Genomic DNA, 17,643 nt, shown 5'->3' with positions numbered 1-17,643 from the left:
GTGTTAATTATTATCTATTTCATAAAAATTGACAGAATGGAAATTTAAAACTTGTTTGCTCAGTATGTCATTGGAATAAAGAAAATAACTGTAGATCCTTGTAACATACAACGAGAAGGCAAGCAATCTGACTGAAGATATTTGTGCGAAACATTCTGGTAGGTGTGTCTTACCGGTTCTCCTGCACTGTCTGATGAGTGAGAGGGATAACAGATGAGACCAGGAATGGGATGTTCACCTTTTGCCATGATAACAGCAGAACTGGTATAGGATGGATGCTTCTAATGTACAATACATAATAACCATGAATGCAATGGCAAGAAAATAAGAAGCTAAACAAGCAAAATGGCGTAGAGGGGACGACGGTGAAAATAGGTGGCACATCTAAATGCAATATATTTAAATGAGCACAGTTTAGTTCTCAGGTATTTTCTGTTTTTAATTAGAGTCTCATTCTATTAACCAATTCACCTCAGATATTAAGGAAAGAAAGTACACATGTGTACCAGTGATGGGTTGCTCCTGGTTCTGTCCGGTTCTTTAGAACCGGTAGTAAAAGCGGCTGGAGGCTCCGCCCACCCGCCTGGACGTCATAATTGATTATCTGCACATGCGCAGAAGCTTGCATGCTTCCGTTGCGAACCAGTAGTAAAGGTAAGTAGTACCCACCCCTGATGTGTACCCCCTGGCCCCAGTCAGTTTTTTTTCCTGTTACAGAGTAAAGATAAATGATGATTTCTTTGTGACATCCCTTCGAGTAAAAAACCTCAACTAGAGGGACCCACAGTCAAATCCATATTCAAGCAAGGAGTTCACTGGATGAATTAGGGCTACAGGCCAGTCATTTTCTTAGACCAGGCTACATTACTAGATAGTTGTGGAATAAATGTGGGAATACCTTCCTCTCTACCAGCATAATATCTATAGTTCTTTATGGGAAATCATTACACATAAATATACAAAATGGAAACTAATGCAGGTTCACAAGAAATTTTCAGACTTTTGTGCAATGCCCAGGAATAAGCTAAATTTTTTCAATCACTTACCTGTAGCATTTTAATAGGAGATATGTTTGCATACCCGAATTTTCCTTGCCTGAAAGTGCAGAAGAACTGTCTAGAACACTGGAATTAGCCTGGGGAGAGCATGATCTCAAATACTATTATGACCTATAAATAAATATTTAGCTTCTACTGTTGTCAATTGATTGGTTCCATTATATTAACATTTGTTTAAATAATTTAAACTGGACATAAGGGTTTCAGCATTTACTTCATAAAGTGAGCTGTAACCAGTGGTGGGATTTAGCCGATTCGGGCCGGTTTGGGTGAACCGGTAGTTAAATGGCTGACTGGACCCGCTGCACCCCTTCCAGGAGTCCCCACATGCCTCATTTTCGCTTCCAGGAGGCTGCAGGGAGGCCTCCTAGGCCCAAAACGGGATGTGGGGGTTGCGGTGCATCCCCCGCAGCCTGTTTTTGCTCCCAGGAGGCTTCAGGGAAGCCTCCTAGGCCCAAAACGTCCCCCGCAGCCTGTTTTTGTTCCCAGGAACAAAAGCCAGTAAAAGCCAGGAAGGCTACTAGGTGCAAAATGGGGTGTGGAGGGGTGGCACATTTTTGCTCCCCGGGGGGTTCAGGAGGCCGAGTGCTGCCTGTTACACCTCCTGGCCACACCCATCATGATCACGCCCACCCAGCCAGTCATTAAGACAGAGAACCAGTTGTTAAATTATTTGAATTCCACCACTGGCTGTAACAGACATCATGCATGACCCAAACAACTATTTTACAATTCTGAATTTGGTTACTGGAAATAAATCATTTGAAACTTAGCTGGGATAGATTTCCAAAAATATATACAAAATTTAATATTTTTAATCAAAGCTTGCCATTAAGAAGTTTGAGCACTGCTCTCAAAATTTATTGAAATTTTTGCAAAAGCAGCAGCATTTTTTTGGTAAATAGATAATTAACTTGAGGATTTGGTGCTCTACAAGATTTCTACTGCACGATTTCCAGAAAATGATGATAAATGAACTAGCAGTAAAAAAGCCCCCATTCCCACATAATTAGTGTTTGACAAGACAATGACATCACTCACAACAGTCTTTTATATACCTGGAGCACATTCTCTCCTCTTTCTCCTTTCCTGCAATCCTATGAACCTACTGAAATGTCACACTGTGTGACTATGGGAACATGGAAATGGCATTCAATGTGGCATAAACATTTCAAATTGAAAAAAAAAAAACTAGCAGCAATTGAGAATCTTACTTCCCCTGTTGACAGATGCATAATTGAGTATCTTTATAATTCATTTAAAAAGAGAAGGAAGCATAATATATACAGAAAAAATATGACTAATCATCTAGAAATTTTATTGTTGTAGCTACAGAGTGAAAAAAATAATCAGCTTCACTCTTGATTGATCTCTATCTATATACAGAAAATACCTGAGATAGAAACTTATGTGCTCCTTTTTACAGAACCTCAACTCACCTTTGCTGCAATGGCTGCAGCAGTTATATGCGAAGAGGAACTATCCTCTGTTGAAGCAACTCCACTATCTTTTTTCTCTTCCTCCTCTTCCTCACACTGTACACCTTTGTCTTCTGTCTGCTTGTGAGGGCTGATGGTTGGAGGAGGAGAAAGAGGTGGTGGTGGTGAAGGTAGATCTTCAAGTTCATCATGAACCTCTTTTACTTTTACAATGGCATCCCGTAAAAGATCAATGGCATGAGGTAGGGCTGGTAGTATAAATTGAAAGCATTCCTGCGCATAATGAGAAGAATGACAGTGAAAACTTACCTAGTACATATTGAGCAGTTATATTAAAATTGAATAAAGTTCTAAATTAGTATACTTTTGATGTGTTTTTATACCTTTAATGGAAAATTTTGAATTTACCAGAATGTTGTTCTTTTTTAAATTCCACAATATCTAGGATTTTCTTTTCTTCTTTTTTTTAGCATATGTTATATGGCTTGCAAAATAATAAACATGTTTTAGATAAAGTAAATGTTGCAAAAAGTTAGATAATATCCAATTTATTATATAAATAACATTAAATTATTTTGCTTTGTAGGTCATTTTTTAAAATATTAGTTCTTAGTACTTTTAGTATCCATATTACGAAAGCTAATAATCTAATATTTTAATTTTCTGATCCCTGAACCATTTTTCCTCCTGGATTAATTTTGATGTTGTAGTGAATAAATCTTCTGACAAAAAGTCTGTTATTAGAAATTCTTGGTTTTGTCATTCCACATATAAAACACTTGGAATCCCTGAAATTATTGCAGAAAGTTGCCAACAAAAATCTAGATAAATAAGTATTATTATCAGCAGTTCAAGGGAGTTGAAATAATCTCCCTGTGAAATCCTAAATGATGACTGTCAAGCTTTATTGAGCATAGATTTATACAGGACAGGATGGTACTTTGAACACCATTATTTGTATTACTTGCTTTTAAATTTTAAAATTTATTGACAGAAATATTTAACAAATTATTTTAACTTGGCTTAAAGGACAAAGAAACATTTATTTCATCATTACTGTGATAGGGCACTAAAAAACTAAAAATAGCCTGCTGTAGTTGTATTAAAGTCTACAGTTACTAAAATTTTAAGCTGATCAGCTTTAAATATTTTTAATTCTAATACAGCACATCTCAATTCTTCATTGGTGACATTTTTATTGGTTAGCACATATCCTTTTTAAAAATTCCATCCCCTCCCTCCCTTGGTGGTGAATATATCAAATATTATTGCCTCGTATTTTTCTCCATAACAACAATAACCCTATGAGGTGGGTTTGGCTATGAGAAAGTGAGAAAGTTAGCCAGCTGGCTTTCATGCCTAAGGGAAGCCTATAATATAGTCTCCTGGTTTCTAGGCCAAGATGTTAATCACTACACCATGGTAACCATACCATACCAAACCATAGTATACCACACCGCACAACACCACACACTATATCATGCCACACCACACCATTTCTTTCTTCTTATTTAACATTTTCTCTATTATTTATTGTACTTGGCCTGGCTTACAATACTATTTATTTTTCAGAGACATACTGCCACCTGCCCGCTATATTTGCTTCAAAAAAATCAGTTTATATTAATAAAGGAGATTCGGTTTACACTCTTTAATTAAATGATTGGTGGGAGCAGGCTAGGAAGACATGCAATAACTACCTTTATTCTTTTTCTTTTTAATATATGTAAGGAAAAAAGAATGAAAATTAAGCACTTTTTCTGATCTCACAAAAATGTAATTAATCCAGCATTCTGTCTAATAGCTGTTGACTGTCCCTTTTCAAACTATCTATGATTTCTTTATCTTACACCTATGATTTCAGGTTAATAAAAGATGTATTAATAAAGGAAAGGGGGGAGAGGCAGCTTCAGGAAAAATCCCTTGAACAGTGTTTTTTGTGCTCTTTACTGACACAAAATTCTAAAAGTTCAAAATATTATATTTCAAAGAGGATGATAAAAATATCAAACTGTGAACTCATCTCTGCTTATATACAATTATAGTTTATACGATAAGTAAAGAATTAGAATATAGAAAGACAAGAAACTAAAGCTCTAAAAATAGCCGTTCTATCATATCAAAGAAAAACAGAATTATGAGATTTGCCTTTTTTGGTTTGATGAAAATACGTGAAATAATCATATAGAGCAGTGGTCTCCAACCTTTATGGCTTGGCGGGGGTGGGGAGAAGGGAACCAGCCCATTTAAGTGGCAGGCTGGTGTGTGTGTGCACCAACCCACCACTTCCACAAGTCAAGCTGTGCAAGCGCTCATGCACCAGCTAGCTGCTCATGCGGCCCAGTTCGGAACAGGCCATGATAGTGGGCTGCAGCCCAGGGATTGGGGACTCCTGACATAGAGCACTGCTTGAGCTAAAGAAAGAAATGAGGAAACCTTTGCCACTGTTTGCCAATGTACAGGTTCCATTTCATGCATCAAATTCTTTTAATAGTCACCAGCCATCCATGAAGTTGACACCATCCAAAGTCAAGTTATCAAGAAAATATATGTCTAAATTTGAAAATTACATATACTTTCTATACAAATAAAGATAAATTAAATGTTAGAACACCTTTACCCCATTACAAGGAAAGTTTTGTTTGAAAGAAATATACCATTTTAATATATTTCACTTAGACACACTAGCAAATAAAAATAAAAAGTGTTCACCAAATATTGACAACAAATTGTTAGGGCTTCTAAGAGTAATATTGCTTCAAATCTGACTTTGGCTTGCTAACTCACTATATCTAAGAATGCCTAAATCTTCTTAGCCATACTGACAGAGCTGAAAAATTGTTGGCGTAAATTGTAACTATGAAGTAAATATTATCCACTGTACTGAGCTTACAATTTTGTGGTTTTCTAACTCCACTTAGTTTCACAGCTCTAATTGTGCAGGTTGTGCACCCTTAAAGAAAAATAGGAGAAGCACAATAAGTGCAACGGAATTTATTTATTTATTTATCTATATAAAATAGAGTATAAATAGCTACAACTTCCTCAGAACAAACAAAATAATTTAGACCCACCTATATACATGATATTGTCTTGTCCATTTTGTATCATCCTACTTTTCCCCCTCAATTATATCCTGGATATGGGTAATAAACTTTAACTTTTGTGTTCTAAACATATTATAAAAATATTTACATTCAGTTAGAAACTGTATGTTGCACTGTAATCCTATAAATACAGCTTTTAAAACAAAAATCCTACTATTTTGTATTATTTGAAATATTTATAATGACTTTCATGACAGACAAATGTTTATATAGAAAACACAAAGTTTTCTTGACACTATTTAAATACTAAAAAATCAGTATCTATGCAGATTCAAGTTTTAGATCAGAGACATATTTTACTGTTTACGTTCAACTTTCTGTTTTGGTATTCTTAAATTTGTCTAGTTAAGTGAATCCATATATATTGTCAGGATGAAATTCTTTGAACAATTAACAATGTTAAGGGTATAGTTATACTTATTTAAAAAATTACAGTGTTTAAATTTCTGGACAGATGGAAGTAATCAATTAACTAGAAACTCCCTGCATAACATTGGGGGGGAGGGCGTTGGGAGGCTAGCATGCTATTATTGTTTGTTTGCCAGAATACTTAGGTATGAAGAAGATAGATTGCAGAAAATTATTCTACAAGTTCTTTAATTCTAAAAAATATTTGTATTGCAAGAATTGCATTCAGATGTCATATTCTCTAATAGTCCAAATTATAGTTTGTAGCTGAGTTGGTTCTAAGTCTAAGATGATTCCAGAGAAACATAGAACAATGATCCCTTCTGTCTGGAGGTCACCTGAGCTGATGTTTAAAAAGTAAATAGCTATGTTTGAAAGCCCCCCATAAGCTTTCACACTATACAGTAGAATGACACTGTATCTGGAAGTGTTAAATAGTAAAGAACTTTTCATAGCATATCTACTAGCCAGTAGATAAAGTTGCAGACTGTACATGGATATGTTGGCTGTCAGGCATTTATATCAATGAAGTTAATCCAGACATTAGCATTATTATCTTCAGTCTAAGTATCCAGGTTCCCTGCGGCTATAGAAGATTCAAAGATGCTAATGAGTGAATCATGTATGTACTGTATACTCTATTCTATTCTTATGTGCTCAATTTAATGTATGTTTGTAAAACCAATTTACTGAGATATGTGATCTGGCAAACTATGCTTTGAGTAATCTTTCTAAACAAGGGGTGAAAATTGTAATAAAATCCTGGTATGTAATCCAGTTTTGGAGAGATCACCTAAATCATTGTTTGCCAGTTTTGACTTCACAACAAAAGAAGAAGAATGAAAAGAACAAGATACTAATATATTATGGCTATGGTTTAAGGAGGTTTGAATGCATTCAGTGCTTTCATTTTAAATAATGAATGTCATATTATGTTAAAATATATGCTTTGCTAACATTATTTCAAAATAGAAGTGAAATGTTAATTAGAGTTTAAAACCTCCAAATGCAAATACCTTCATTTAATAAATGGAAGCGATGGTTCAGCAAGAAAAGATACTGAGTTTGTCAGCTGGAAAGCTGACAGCTGAGTGGAAGACCCAAGAACCACATAATAGAGTGAGCTCCCATTCCCTGCCTTAGTTCCTGCCCATCTAGCAGTTTGAAAATTTGCAAATGTGAGCAGATTAATAGGTACCACTTTGGTGGGAAGGGAACAGCATTCTGAACCCCTTTGTCATATAGCCATGCTGGCTACATGACCATGGAAAATATCTTTGGACAATGCTGGCTCCCTTGGCCAAAAAACAGAGATGAGTACTGCGCCCTAGAGTGAGACACAACTGGACAGGGAAACTTTTACCTTAATAAGTGGAAGTAGGATATTGAAGGTTTTACAGATTTTAATCCTAAAAATGAGATCCAGTGTGATATATGGATAAAGTGCTGGACTACTATTGGGAAATTCAGGTTCTAGTTCATCCTCAGCAATGAAACCTCCCTGACTTTTGAGCCAGTCGTTTTTTTCTTATCTCAACTATCTTACAGAGTTATAGTGGGGTAAAATAGATGGAAGGAGTGCCTTGACCTCCTGAATGAAAGGTATTCATTAAAATAATGCTAATCTTTCCTGCTAATTATACTAAATTAAATTATGTTTACTACTTATGGAGGTAAATTTTGTAACCATCAAAATATCTTTAGTTCCTCATGAAAAACATTGCTTACCTGTGATCCTTTCTTGCTACCTGGAAGGTTAATTATGAGAGTTTTCCCTCTGATTCCACACACAGGTCTTGGGGGGGGGGGAGAAAAAGAGAGGAGAGAGATGTGTACTAAGTCACAGGAAATTAACAATTGTTTTTAATAAAACATAATTTTAACCAATCTTAAAAAGGTGAAGTCTTAGCAATCATTCAGTGGAAAATAAATTTTCTTAGAAATAGAATTGATTAAAAAAACCTTCATAATCAAATGAGTTTTACTTAGCTAATCAATGAAATATTAGCCTTTTCACATGTATGTATATAGGTAGTCCTGGATTTATGACAATTCTTTTAATGACAGTTCTAACTTCTGACAGTGCTGAAAAAAGTAACCTATGACCCATCCTCAAAGTTACAACTGTTGCAGCAGTCCTACAGTCATGTCAGCGGTGAAATGCACTTACCTTCGCTACCGGTTCGGGAATGTGAATGCGCGCCTCTTCTGCGCATGCACAGAGCCTTCTGCACAAGCATAGAGGGTCAAAAACGGGACATAACAACATCCCGGCGGGTGGACAAAGCCTCCCACCGCCGGTGCTACCAATTCACGCGAGCCGGATAGATCAGGCCGGATTTCACCGCTGAGTCATGTGATTGTAATTCAGGCACTTGGCAACTGGCTTGCATTTATGATGATTAGAGGCATTTTGCTGTCAGATGACAAACTTATTGTAGGCTGCATAGGAACGTTTAGCTTTGATACTTAAATAGTTTTATACTTTGCTGTAATGTTTTGTTTCATTGTTGACATATATTGCTTTTATTTTGGGATTTTTAGCCACCCCGAATTTAAGATATGCAACCATTTAAATGCTTTAGAAACAGCTAAATAAGCTCATTTCAAAAGGCTTACTGTTGCTCAATGATGTTAAAGCTGCTTATATTAGCTGTTCATCCCTGAATATTGGTATTTTCCCTAAAACTCTCATCAAGTGAAAAAGATTGAAAGTGGATATGAATGATCAACTGATTTTCAGGCCACTCTTATCAGAACTGATTCGGAACAGCTTTCATATCTATTTGTGTACATAATACTAAAAACTACAAGTCTAAAATACAAATAACTGTATGTTTTACAAATACAATGCAATAAATATATATTTTTTGTATTTTACTAATACAAAGTACGATACCAGAGATAAATAACATTCTACATTAATTAAACTCCATATTAATAGAGGAAGCATCTCACAACTTTCCATCTTTCAAAGCCTGCTGAAAATGCCAGGTTTTGATAACATTTGTGAACCCAACAGATTATGCACCATCTGGATCTCAAGGTTAATAATATTAAGCAGTTGAAAAGGTCACCATTAAGTTTTCTCCTACCATTGCATTTGAATAACTTATTGCTAAATTGTAACTCTATTCCTAGTACATATCTTCATACTAAAGCAGAATTCTAGCACTCTTGTGGAGTCTGTTTTCTGACTTGGTGTAACTTGAAGGGCTGACAGTATGACAAGAATCATATAAAATGTAATCTTAATTAAATTTGTTTCATGTCAGTGTTATATTATGAAAATACTATTTACTTTCTAGAAGGATAGCAAAGTTGATTTACTGTTATTCCAAGAAGAGCCTTTCCCCTCCTTGTATATCACTACAGCCCACCCTAAACATTTAAACAACTTTATGTTTGGATTTAGTGCTGCTTACAGAAAACCTACCATACATCATCACCTATAGATTATATAAACACAAACACAGGAACTAGAGCCAACAACAAATCCAGCTCCCAAGTCAGTCTTTAAAATAATGACAATAATATCAATCACAAGTGCAATAATTAATTCAGCTGGATCATTTTTCAATGTGATCTATGCCTATCGTCTACCAGCCATCCCTTTTGTTGTCCTTTTGTGTACTATATAGGAAAACAAACAATCCTAACCGAAAATAATAAATATCTACGATTATAATAGAATGAAGGAAATAATCAGCAGAACTTTCAATACTAAGTCAGTCTGTTACTGATCTTGTAGAACAACAACAACAAAAAAAAAATGTCAAGGATGAAGTTTTGAACTGCAACTTACCAACTTATCAATTCTATATACATGAGACTGACTAGAACACATACAGAAGTTTCTCTTCTACTTTTGTAAACTAGACATTTAGTGGAAAAGACTCAGGCAGCGCTAGACTCCCAGTTTCTATTCTGATACCTTAACTACTACATCAGACTGGCTCTTCCATAAAGTTTCAATACACACAAAAAAGTGCTTAGTGAAAGAACCACAAAAAAGTGCTTAGTGAAAGAAATAATATGTAATTTCCACTGGAAGGATTTTGTTTCTGTCTATCCTTTTACAACATTCTTATCTAGTTTGGAACATATTTAACATGGTAGTTTGGAACATACTTCACATTAACATTATGTTAACTCATAATTATATATTGCATTCCCTCTCCATCAATCAAATATTCATGCATGATGCAATTCTGTACTATATCAATGTCAAATATTTATGTAATTTCTTTCAAGACAAGTGCTACTATTTTGACTTCATTACAGTCATAACTGAAGTTCAGTCAAGTGCATTACTTAATCATATTAACATGATACAAATTAGTTCAGACTCATTTAAACCTGAGATTCATATAGATTCTTCACAATTCAGAAGTATTTTCTATGCGAACTATGCATATTTGTTTACTGATTTGCAAGATTTCTTTTAAATATCTGCTAGTATAAGACCCTTATAGTGAAAACAAGGAAATCAGTGTTAACTGGGGAGAAAAAGAATTCTGAAAAAAATAATTGCTACACAAGAGGTAGTTTGATGTAGTGGTTAAGGTTGGACTGGCAGCAGGAATGCCCACATTCTCATCTCCCTCAGCCATGGAAGTTCACTGGGTGATTAGAATAGCTCCCCCATTTGAAAAGTAGGCTTTAGGCAAGTTACTATCTCTCAGTGGCTGCACTATGGGATCCACAATCTATTTTAAAATATTGTTGTTTGGTCTACTGAAGCAAAATATGCAAAATAGTTTGAAAGCGCTACATAACTGGTACACATTGTTACTGTCAAGTTTCGGTTCTATCTTAAAATAAGTTTCATTTTCAAGCGCAGTCTCTAATGAATCATTTTTTATTAAGAACAGAGATAAGCCGACATTCTTGATTCTAATTGCAGCCAAACTGGCCCCTCCTTCCAACCCCCTCCTCTTCCGCTCTCCAACCCCAATGTCCCATTGGCGAACATGCATATCCATCTCTACATCCCGGCACGTTCTTTTCACAGGAATGTAGCCCCCCCTCCTCGTCTCCCAGGAAACCCTATCTGTACACACACAAGACTAGGTAAAAGTTCATCTCAGCAATAAATCAAGCTCCTGCTTCATCTTGTTATGTCAGCGCTGGAAGAGAGCCTAATTTGGAACACTGACAGTTACTATATGAAAATTTTGCAAGAGAGATTCAATGTCTTTTCTTTCTGAACTCCATCTGTTAAAATACTCCACAATAAAAGTAAAGCAAATAAAAACTATAAAAAGAAGCCATTTGGATATCAAAAGGAGGAAGGGGTGATGAATTACTTTTGTTATTGCAGCCATTCCACTACCTTATGTTTTCTAGAGAAAAACTTTTCATATTTTTATTAGCATTCTTACCTAGAGAGCATGCCCAGAGGTGTAACATTAAGTGATCCCATCAGCATTGCCAAGGCCATCCCTGGGGCCTCCCGTTCTATTACTTCTTTAGTAGCCTGTAATCAAAGATTAAACAGTAGACTGAGTGAAAACTACAAAAATAAAATATAAAGATGAATTAAATTTCACCATCCCTTTCCTAAAATCAGTGTAACATGGGATTTGATTGTGAATCAATTTGGGTATACAATCATTATATACTTATTTCACTAAAATTAGCTTATGCCCATATCACATTCTGCCACAATGTCTGAAACTTGTTCGGTATCAAAAACTGCATCTTTCAATCACTGACCACAACCGTTTTGCATCTATAAATATTAAATATTATTTGCATACACTTTTTCCTGTTCCTTTATATTTCTCCTGGAAATCCAAATATGCTGAACATTTCAGAAAATTATTAGAAAGGATTGGCTCATATGATCCTTCAAAATAGAGATAAGTATTTTCTTTTCATGGAAGATTTATATTTTCCGTCCTTTTCTATTGATTAATGATATAATAGATCTCTTTCTAATTGGAAGGCATTTGTATACTGAGGCAATCTTTGAGATTAAAATGATAGCCAGTTTTCAATTATACTGTGCTCTTATTTTAAAAAAGATATTTAAACAAAGTATAGAATTATAATCTTAAAGTTGAATCCCTGACTTTCAATCAAATGCACAACTCAATACAAAATAGATGGTTGGCTGTTATAGTATAAGCTAATGCGAGGAGAAATAAAATTAGACAATTACATAAGATTAGGCAGGAGAAAAAAGAAGAGTAGCAAATCCCTTCCTCTGTAGAAGATCTATATTTGTAGTAAGTTAATCTTATTGCTAGATTCAGGTTCCTTTGCCCTGGCTTTCATGACCATCTATTGATCATTACAAATATTACTGGATGGACAAAGAAAAAAACCCTATTTTTTTGTGCAGGACCAGATGATCTAATGTATAGCTTAATTTTCCCTCTTTTTCTAACAGATTTTCTAGAGCATGTATAAAGGAAAGAAAGTCTGAAATTCAGTTAATGGAAAAATGTACCAGCTACCACAAATCATAACCAAGGATAAGATTACTAACTGAAAACATTTGTTGATGACAAAACAGCTAAACTTAGTATATGGGCCTCATGGCCCATTTTTAGCTATTATCCTGTACACCGTGGTCCCATATCTTAAATTTCACATCATTTATGCCCCTAAACTTCAGGCAGGTTTTAATGAGAATGCAATATTGGTAGCACATAAATAGCCTTTAAACTGGGTAATTCTGGTTCCAACCCTAAACTACTTTCTTCCCACATGGCAATATTTCCCACTCCTTTCTTCTTTTACTACTACTGCATTCACTAGGTGGAGAAAACCATATTATTTAGATTCTGTTTTATAATAAAGAACAGAAACATTTTTTCTGCTTCTTTTTCTTTTTCTTTTCAGCAAGTTTCTTCATTATTCCATCTTTGGAAATATAAGAATACCACTTCAGAATTCTATGAACTAGACCAACAATGCTTGGTCTAATTAATTATTATTATCTAATTAATTATTATTGGCAAATATATGAACCACTTTAGGAACAATAACTGAATTTTATTAACTTAATAAAATATGCCTATATAATATATAAAAATTATATATGAAGAATAAAAAATTAATGAGAAAAATTGAATTTTAAAGTAATGGATATTAGATACAATAAGTTTACAAAACTCAGATGAGAATTCATTTGCCACAAATAAATGATCAAACTAAATTCACTCCACTATAAATGGTTTTTTTTTTTTTTTTTTTTTTTTTACAAATTAAAGAAGCCATGGGGGTTAGGGTCCAGCATTAGGATAAATCTCTCCCTTTGTCCTACTTTTCCAAATTAAATCCCCCCCCTTTTGAATTTTTTGTTTATCTCTTTTTTGCTTATCTCTCTTATTTTTTGAGGAAAATTTATAGACCCCAAATAGTCAATATTGAGCAGTTCTCTCTCAACAGAGGTGGAGGGATACGACATCATCTATCCAGTCTATAACACAATCCTTTCAACAGTTCCAAGAATGCTCCACACCCATTTGTGCTATTTGGGTGAACCTGATGACACAGATAAACCTCCAGATGGCCTCAATGACTCCCTAAAAGAATGCAAATGACCAGCTGTCTGCAAGGAGTAATAATCCTTCCATTCCCCACCACTCACTCAGAGCTGAAGAAACTTTTTGGATAAGAAGTGAAATGTCTTCAAAGAAAAACAAGAAAGTCCAATTGCCTCTTGAAAAAGTACCTTTGGGGCAACTATGACCTGGATGACTGAGAATTTCCACAGATGCCTCAAATAGTACTTGTATATTTTTTAGCATGAAAATATGAATGGAATGTATAACACTAGGCCGAAACTGATAGTTGTGGCTATAACTTAAAAATCAGCTGAACAGCTATACAGAAAGGACAAAAGCCAGTCACTTGTCAAATGATGTTTCCAGAAATAGATAAGAAGGAACCAAATGATTAAGAGCCAGAAATAAAATAAAATACAGTAAATGCCATCGGAATGATACATGAAACAAAGACTTTTAGGGATTAGAAAGGGTCCTGGGGCATACCAGTTATTTAAATTCTTCTAGGTCTACATAGTTCCATAAGCCTAGTTAAGTAAGATTTAGGTAAGTGAGGTCTGAATAATAATAACAGTTATTGAAAAGAAGAGAGTCTGGTACACTGATGTTGCTAAATCCAATGATTGTAGGATTGAGGATTGTAGGATTGATTGTAGATTTGATTGTAGGATCAAATCTGAATGCTTATGGAGAAAAGAAATCCGATCATGATTGGAGCCCTCAGAGCAATACCTAAGACTTCCTTGTAATATGGATATATTGAATTTATCAGACCTAAACTCCCTAATTTTACAAAAAAAAACCAACCAACTCCATCCTGTTTCAAACTGTTTATATTCTTAGATGCTAGCTGAATAATTCTAGATCCTTGGTTAAGACTTGAATTATCAAGTTTTAGACTGAATCTAAAGTAAATTACTCACAATCCCAGTAAGGCATTACCTTGATGTGGTTGTGAAGTCTACATACCCTGAGGAGGATGACAGCTATGGTTCAACCATGTTTGTCAGGGTTCATAAAGGAGCCAGATGAACAGTATCTCTCCCATAAACAATAAGTGAAATGTAATTTACAGAAACCTATACTAGATCAGCTATTGCCTGGATCAACAAGGACACTGCTAGATGTTGGCGTTCCTGGACATCTGGGGACAGCTGTGCTACAGGGTGCATTATATAACATCCCTTTTATCTATTAACATTGTTGAGATAAAGATCAAAATTTATGTTTATTAAAATATGTTGAAAAAGTTAAATTCAATGGGTTGTACTAATTTTTCACAATCAACAATTCAGAAAACTCTCAGACACTGAGAGAGAAATGCAGCAAGGAGCTGAGAGAAAGGAAATCAGTTTTTGTTTGTTATGAGTACTCAGAGAACCCTTTTTGGGATAATGACATTAGTAATTTGAAAAACACATTGTGACACACTAGGTACGTGACTGCCATGGGATATTTGTCTATTTACCAAATGATTGATATTGTGGACATACAGTCACTAATCACAAAATACCCATTTACAGAAGGCTAACTAAGAACTGATTGGCATGCCAGGTACTCCTTTGCGGCTGTGATTATTTTTAATTTATCAGTATGTCCCTTTACCATCTACATGTTGTACAAGGTCTGTGTTAGAAAATTGTGCTTTGCCTTAGAGTATGCCAATTTTCTTTCAAAATACTTTATTGAAAACAAAGATACTAACAAAATTAAATCTAATATATGTCTCTGAAAACCAGGTGCAAAGGAATGCAAGATTAGGCCCTGCTTGTGCACTTTTCAAGAAACCAGTGGAAACTGGTTTGAAGAATTCCTTATATTGTTTAATTCCATTTAAAAAAAATGTCTCAGAATTAATGGACATCTTTTCAGTTCAGTGATCTGAAAAAAATGGATCTATCCCTTAGACCAGGGATGTCAAACTCGATTTCACTGAGGGCCGCATCAGGGTTGTATTTGATCTTGGAGGGCCAGGTGAGTATGGCTGGGGTGAGCGTGGCCATAGTGGACGTGGCCAGCTCATCACCCATTTTGGGGCACCTGTGGTGGCCAAGTGCTAAGGCAGGACTTTCCTGAGACTCTCATTCACTCTCATTATAACCTACCTTCTTCCTTCTTCCTTCTTCCTTCTTCCTTCCTTCCTTCCTTCCTTCCTTCCTTCCTTCGATCCTTCTCTTCTTTTTCCTGCCTTCTTCATTCTCCTTCTCTTCTTTTTCCTGCCTTCTTCATTCTCCTTTCTTCTTCTTTCTCCTCTTTCTTTCCTTGCTCGCTTCCCATCTTCCCTTCTTTTTCTTTTCCTTTCCTCCTTCCCTTTCTCCTTTCCTTTCCCTTAATGCATGCTCAAATGCAGAAGGGGAAACATTTCTCCTTCTGTTTTGTTTTTAGTTTGTTTGGATAGTCCTCTGCCAGTGAAAATGAGGTGTGGGGGCACGCATACGGCCCTCCAAGCTCCATTTTCACTGGCAGAGGCACCAGGGGCCTGTCCTTTGCTGTTTCCAGGCTGGCCCTGCGGGCCAGATCTAAGCACTTCTGCGGGCCTTGAGTTTGACACCCCTGCCTTAGATTAATGGATAATAAAGTATTTTTCTTAAAATACCAATTAATTATAATGAACTATTGACACAAAAATGAAACCTGAATATTCTTCAGCTGTTCTTAACTGAACATGAATATGGGCAGGGAACAGATAAATAATAATAATAATAATAATAATAATAATAATTTTATTTCTATACCGCCCCTCTCCCGAAGGACTCAGGGCGGTGCACAGCCTGTTTAAAAACACAAACAAAACAACAATATAAAATTTAAAATAATTAAATAAAGTGGCTCAGATTTAAAACCCCAATAAATTTAAATATCCCAATTTAAAAGCTATTGTGTTGTTAGTCCGGCCTGGCGGAATAATAGGGTCTTCAGTGCGCAGCGAAACGCCCGGAGGTCGGAGATCTTACGAATTTCCGGGGGCAGTTCGTTCCACAGGGATGGGGCTCCCACAGAGAAGGCCCTCCCCCTGGGCGCCGCCAGTCGACATAACTTGGTTGACGGCACCCTGAGGAGACCCTCCCTGTGGGAACGGACTGGTCGGTGGGAGGCTATTGGTGGCAGGAGACGGTCTCGGAGGTACCCGGGTCCTATGCCATGGAGTGCTTTAAAGGTGGTAACTAACACCTTGAATCGCACCCGGAAGACCACTGGGAGCCAGTGCAGCTCGCGCAGGAGGGGTGTCACATGTGCCCATAACCACCCGCGCGGCAGCATTCTGGACCAGTTGGAGCCTCCGAGTGCTCTTCAAGGGGAGCCCCATGTAGAGAGCATTACAATAGTCCAACCGGGAAGTAACAAGGGCATGAGTGACCGTGCGTAGGGCGTCCCGATCCAGAAAGGGCTGCAACTGGTGAATCAGGCGAACCTGATAAAAGGCCCCCCTGGCCACGGCCGTCATATGCTCTTCTAAAGACAGCCGTGCATCCAGAAGGACACCTAGATTGCGGGCCCTCTCTGTGGGGGGCAGAGATTCACCCCCAATAGTCAGCGATGGCACTTGCTGACTATATCGGGGCGCCGGAAGCCATAGCCACTCGGTCTTGGAGGGGTTGAGTCTGAGCAAGTTCTTCCCCATCCAGACCCGCACGGCCTCCAGGCAGCGAGACATCACATCAAGGGCATCGTTGGGGTGGTCTGGGGTGGAGATGTACAGCTGAGTATCATCAGCGTACAGATGGCACTTCACCCCAAAACCACGGATGATCTCACCCAGCGGCTTCACATAAATATTGAACAGGAGGGGCGAGAGGACTGACCCTTGCGGCACCCCCATGTGAGACGCCTCGAGGTCGACCTCTGTCCCCCTGCCAACACAAACTGCGAGCGGTCGGAGAGGAAGGAGGAGAACCACCGCAAAACGGTGCCCCCTATTCCTAACCCCCTCAACCGCTGCAGCATGATACCATGGTCGATGGTGTCAAAAGCCGCTGAGAGATCTAATAGGACTAGGACAGAGGAGCAACCCCTGTCCCGAGCCCTCCAGAGATCATCCACCAACGCGACCAATGCCGTTTCTGTGCTGTACCCCCGCCTGAAGCCCGACTGGTACGGGTCTAGATAGATA

At 36.9% G+C, this 17,643-nt stretch overlaps 1 protein-coding gene across 13 annotated transcripts in view; it reads right to left on the bottom strand.

Annotated features, from left to right (window-relative positions):
• GPHN (gephyrin) overlaps positions 1-17,643 on the bottom strand; it is a 242,592-nt gene that overhangs the window by 98,465 nt on the left and 126,484 nt on the right. For 7 of the 13 annotated variants that reach the window (XM_070937712.1, XM_070937624.1, XM_070937643.1 and 4 more), the window contains 4 exons: positions 11,397-11,491; positions 7,741-7,807; positions 2,498-2,770; positions 174-281 (listed from right to left, as the gene is read on the bottom strand). In XM_070937712.1, the coding sequence (XP_070793813.1) occupies positions 174-281; positions 2,498-2,770; positions 7,741-7,807; positions 11,397-11,491 (543 nt within the window). The remainder of the gene's footprint in view (positions 1-173; positions 282-2,497; positions 2,771-7,740; positions 7,808-11,396; positions 11,492-17,643) is intronic. The other 6 variants (XM_070937721.1, XM_070937660.1, XM_070937678.1 and 3 more) reach the window with 1 other exon arrangement.

The sequence above is a fragment of the Pituophis catenifer genome, unplaced genomic scaffold (genome assembly GCF_029215685.1).
Source record: "Pituophis catenifer annectens isolate HBS135680 unplaced genomic scaffold, rPitCat1.0.hap2 SCAF_1, whole genome shotgun sequence".
Taxonomy (NCBI): Eukaryota; Metazoa; Chordata; class Lepidosauria; order Squamata; family Colubridae; genus Pituophis; species Pituophis catenifer.
Note: the sequence above shows the minus strand (reverse complement) of the source record. Positions and strands in the feature narration are given on the sequence as shown.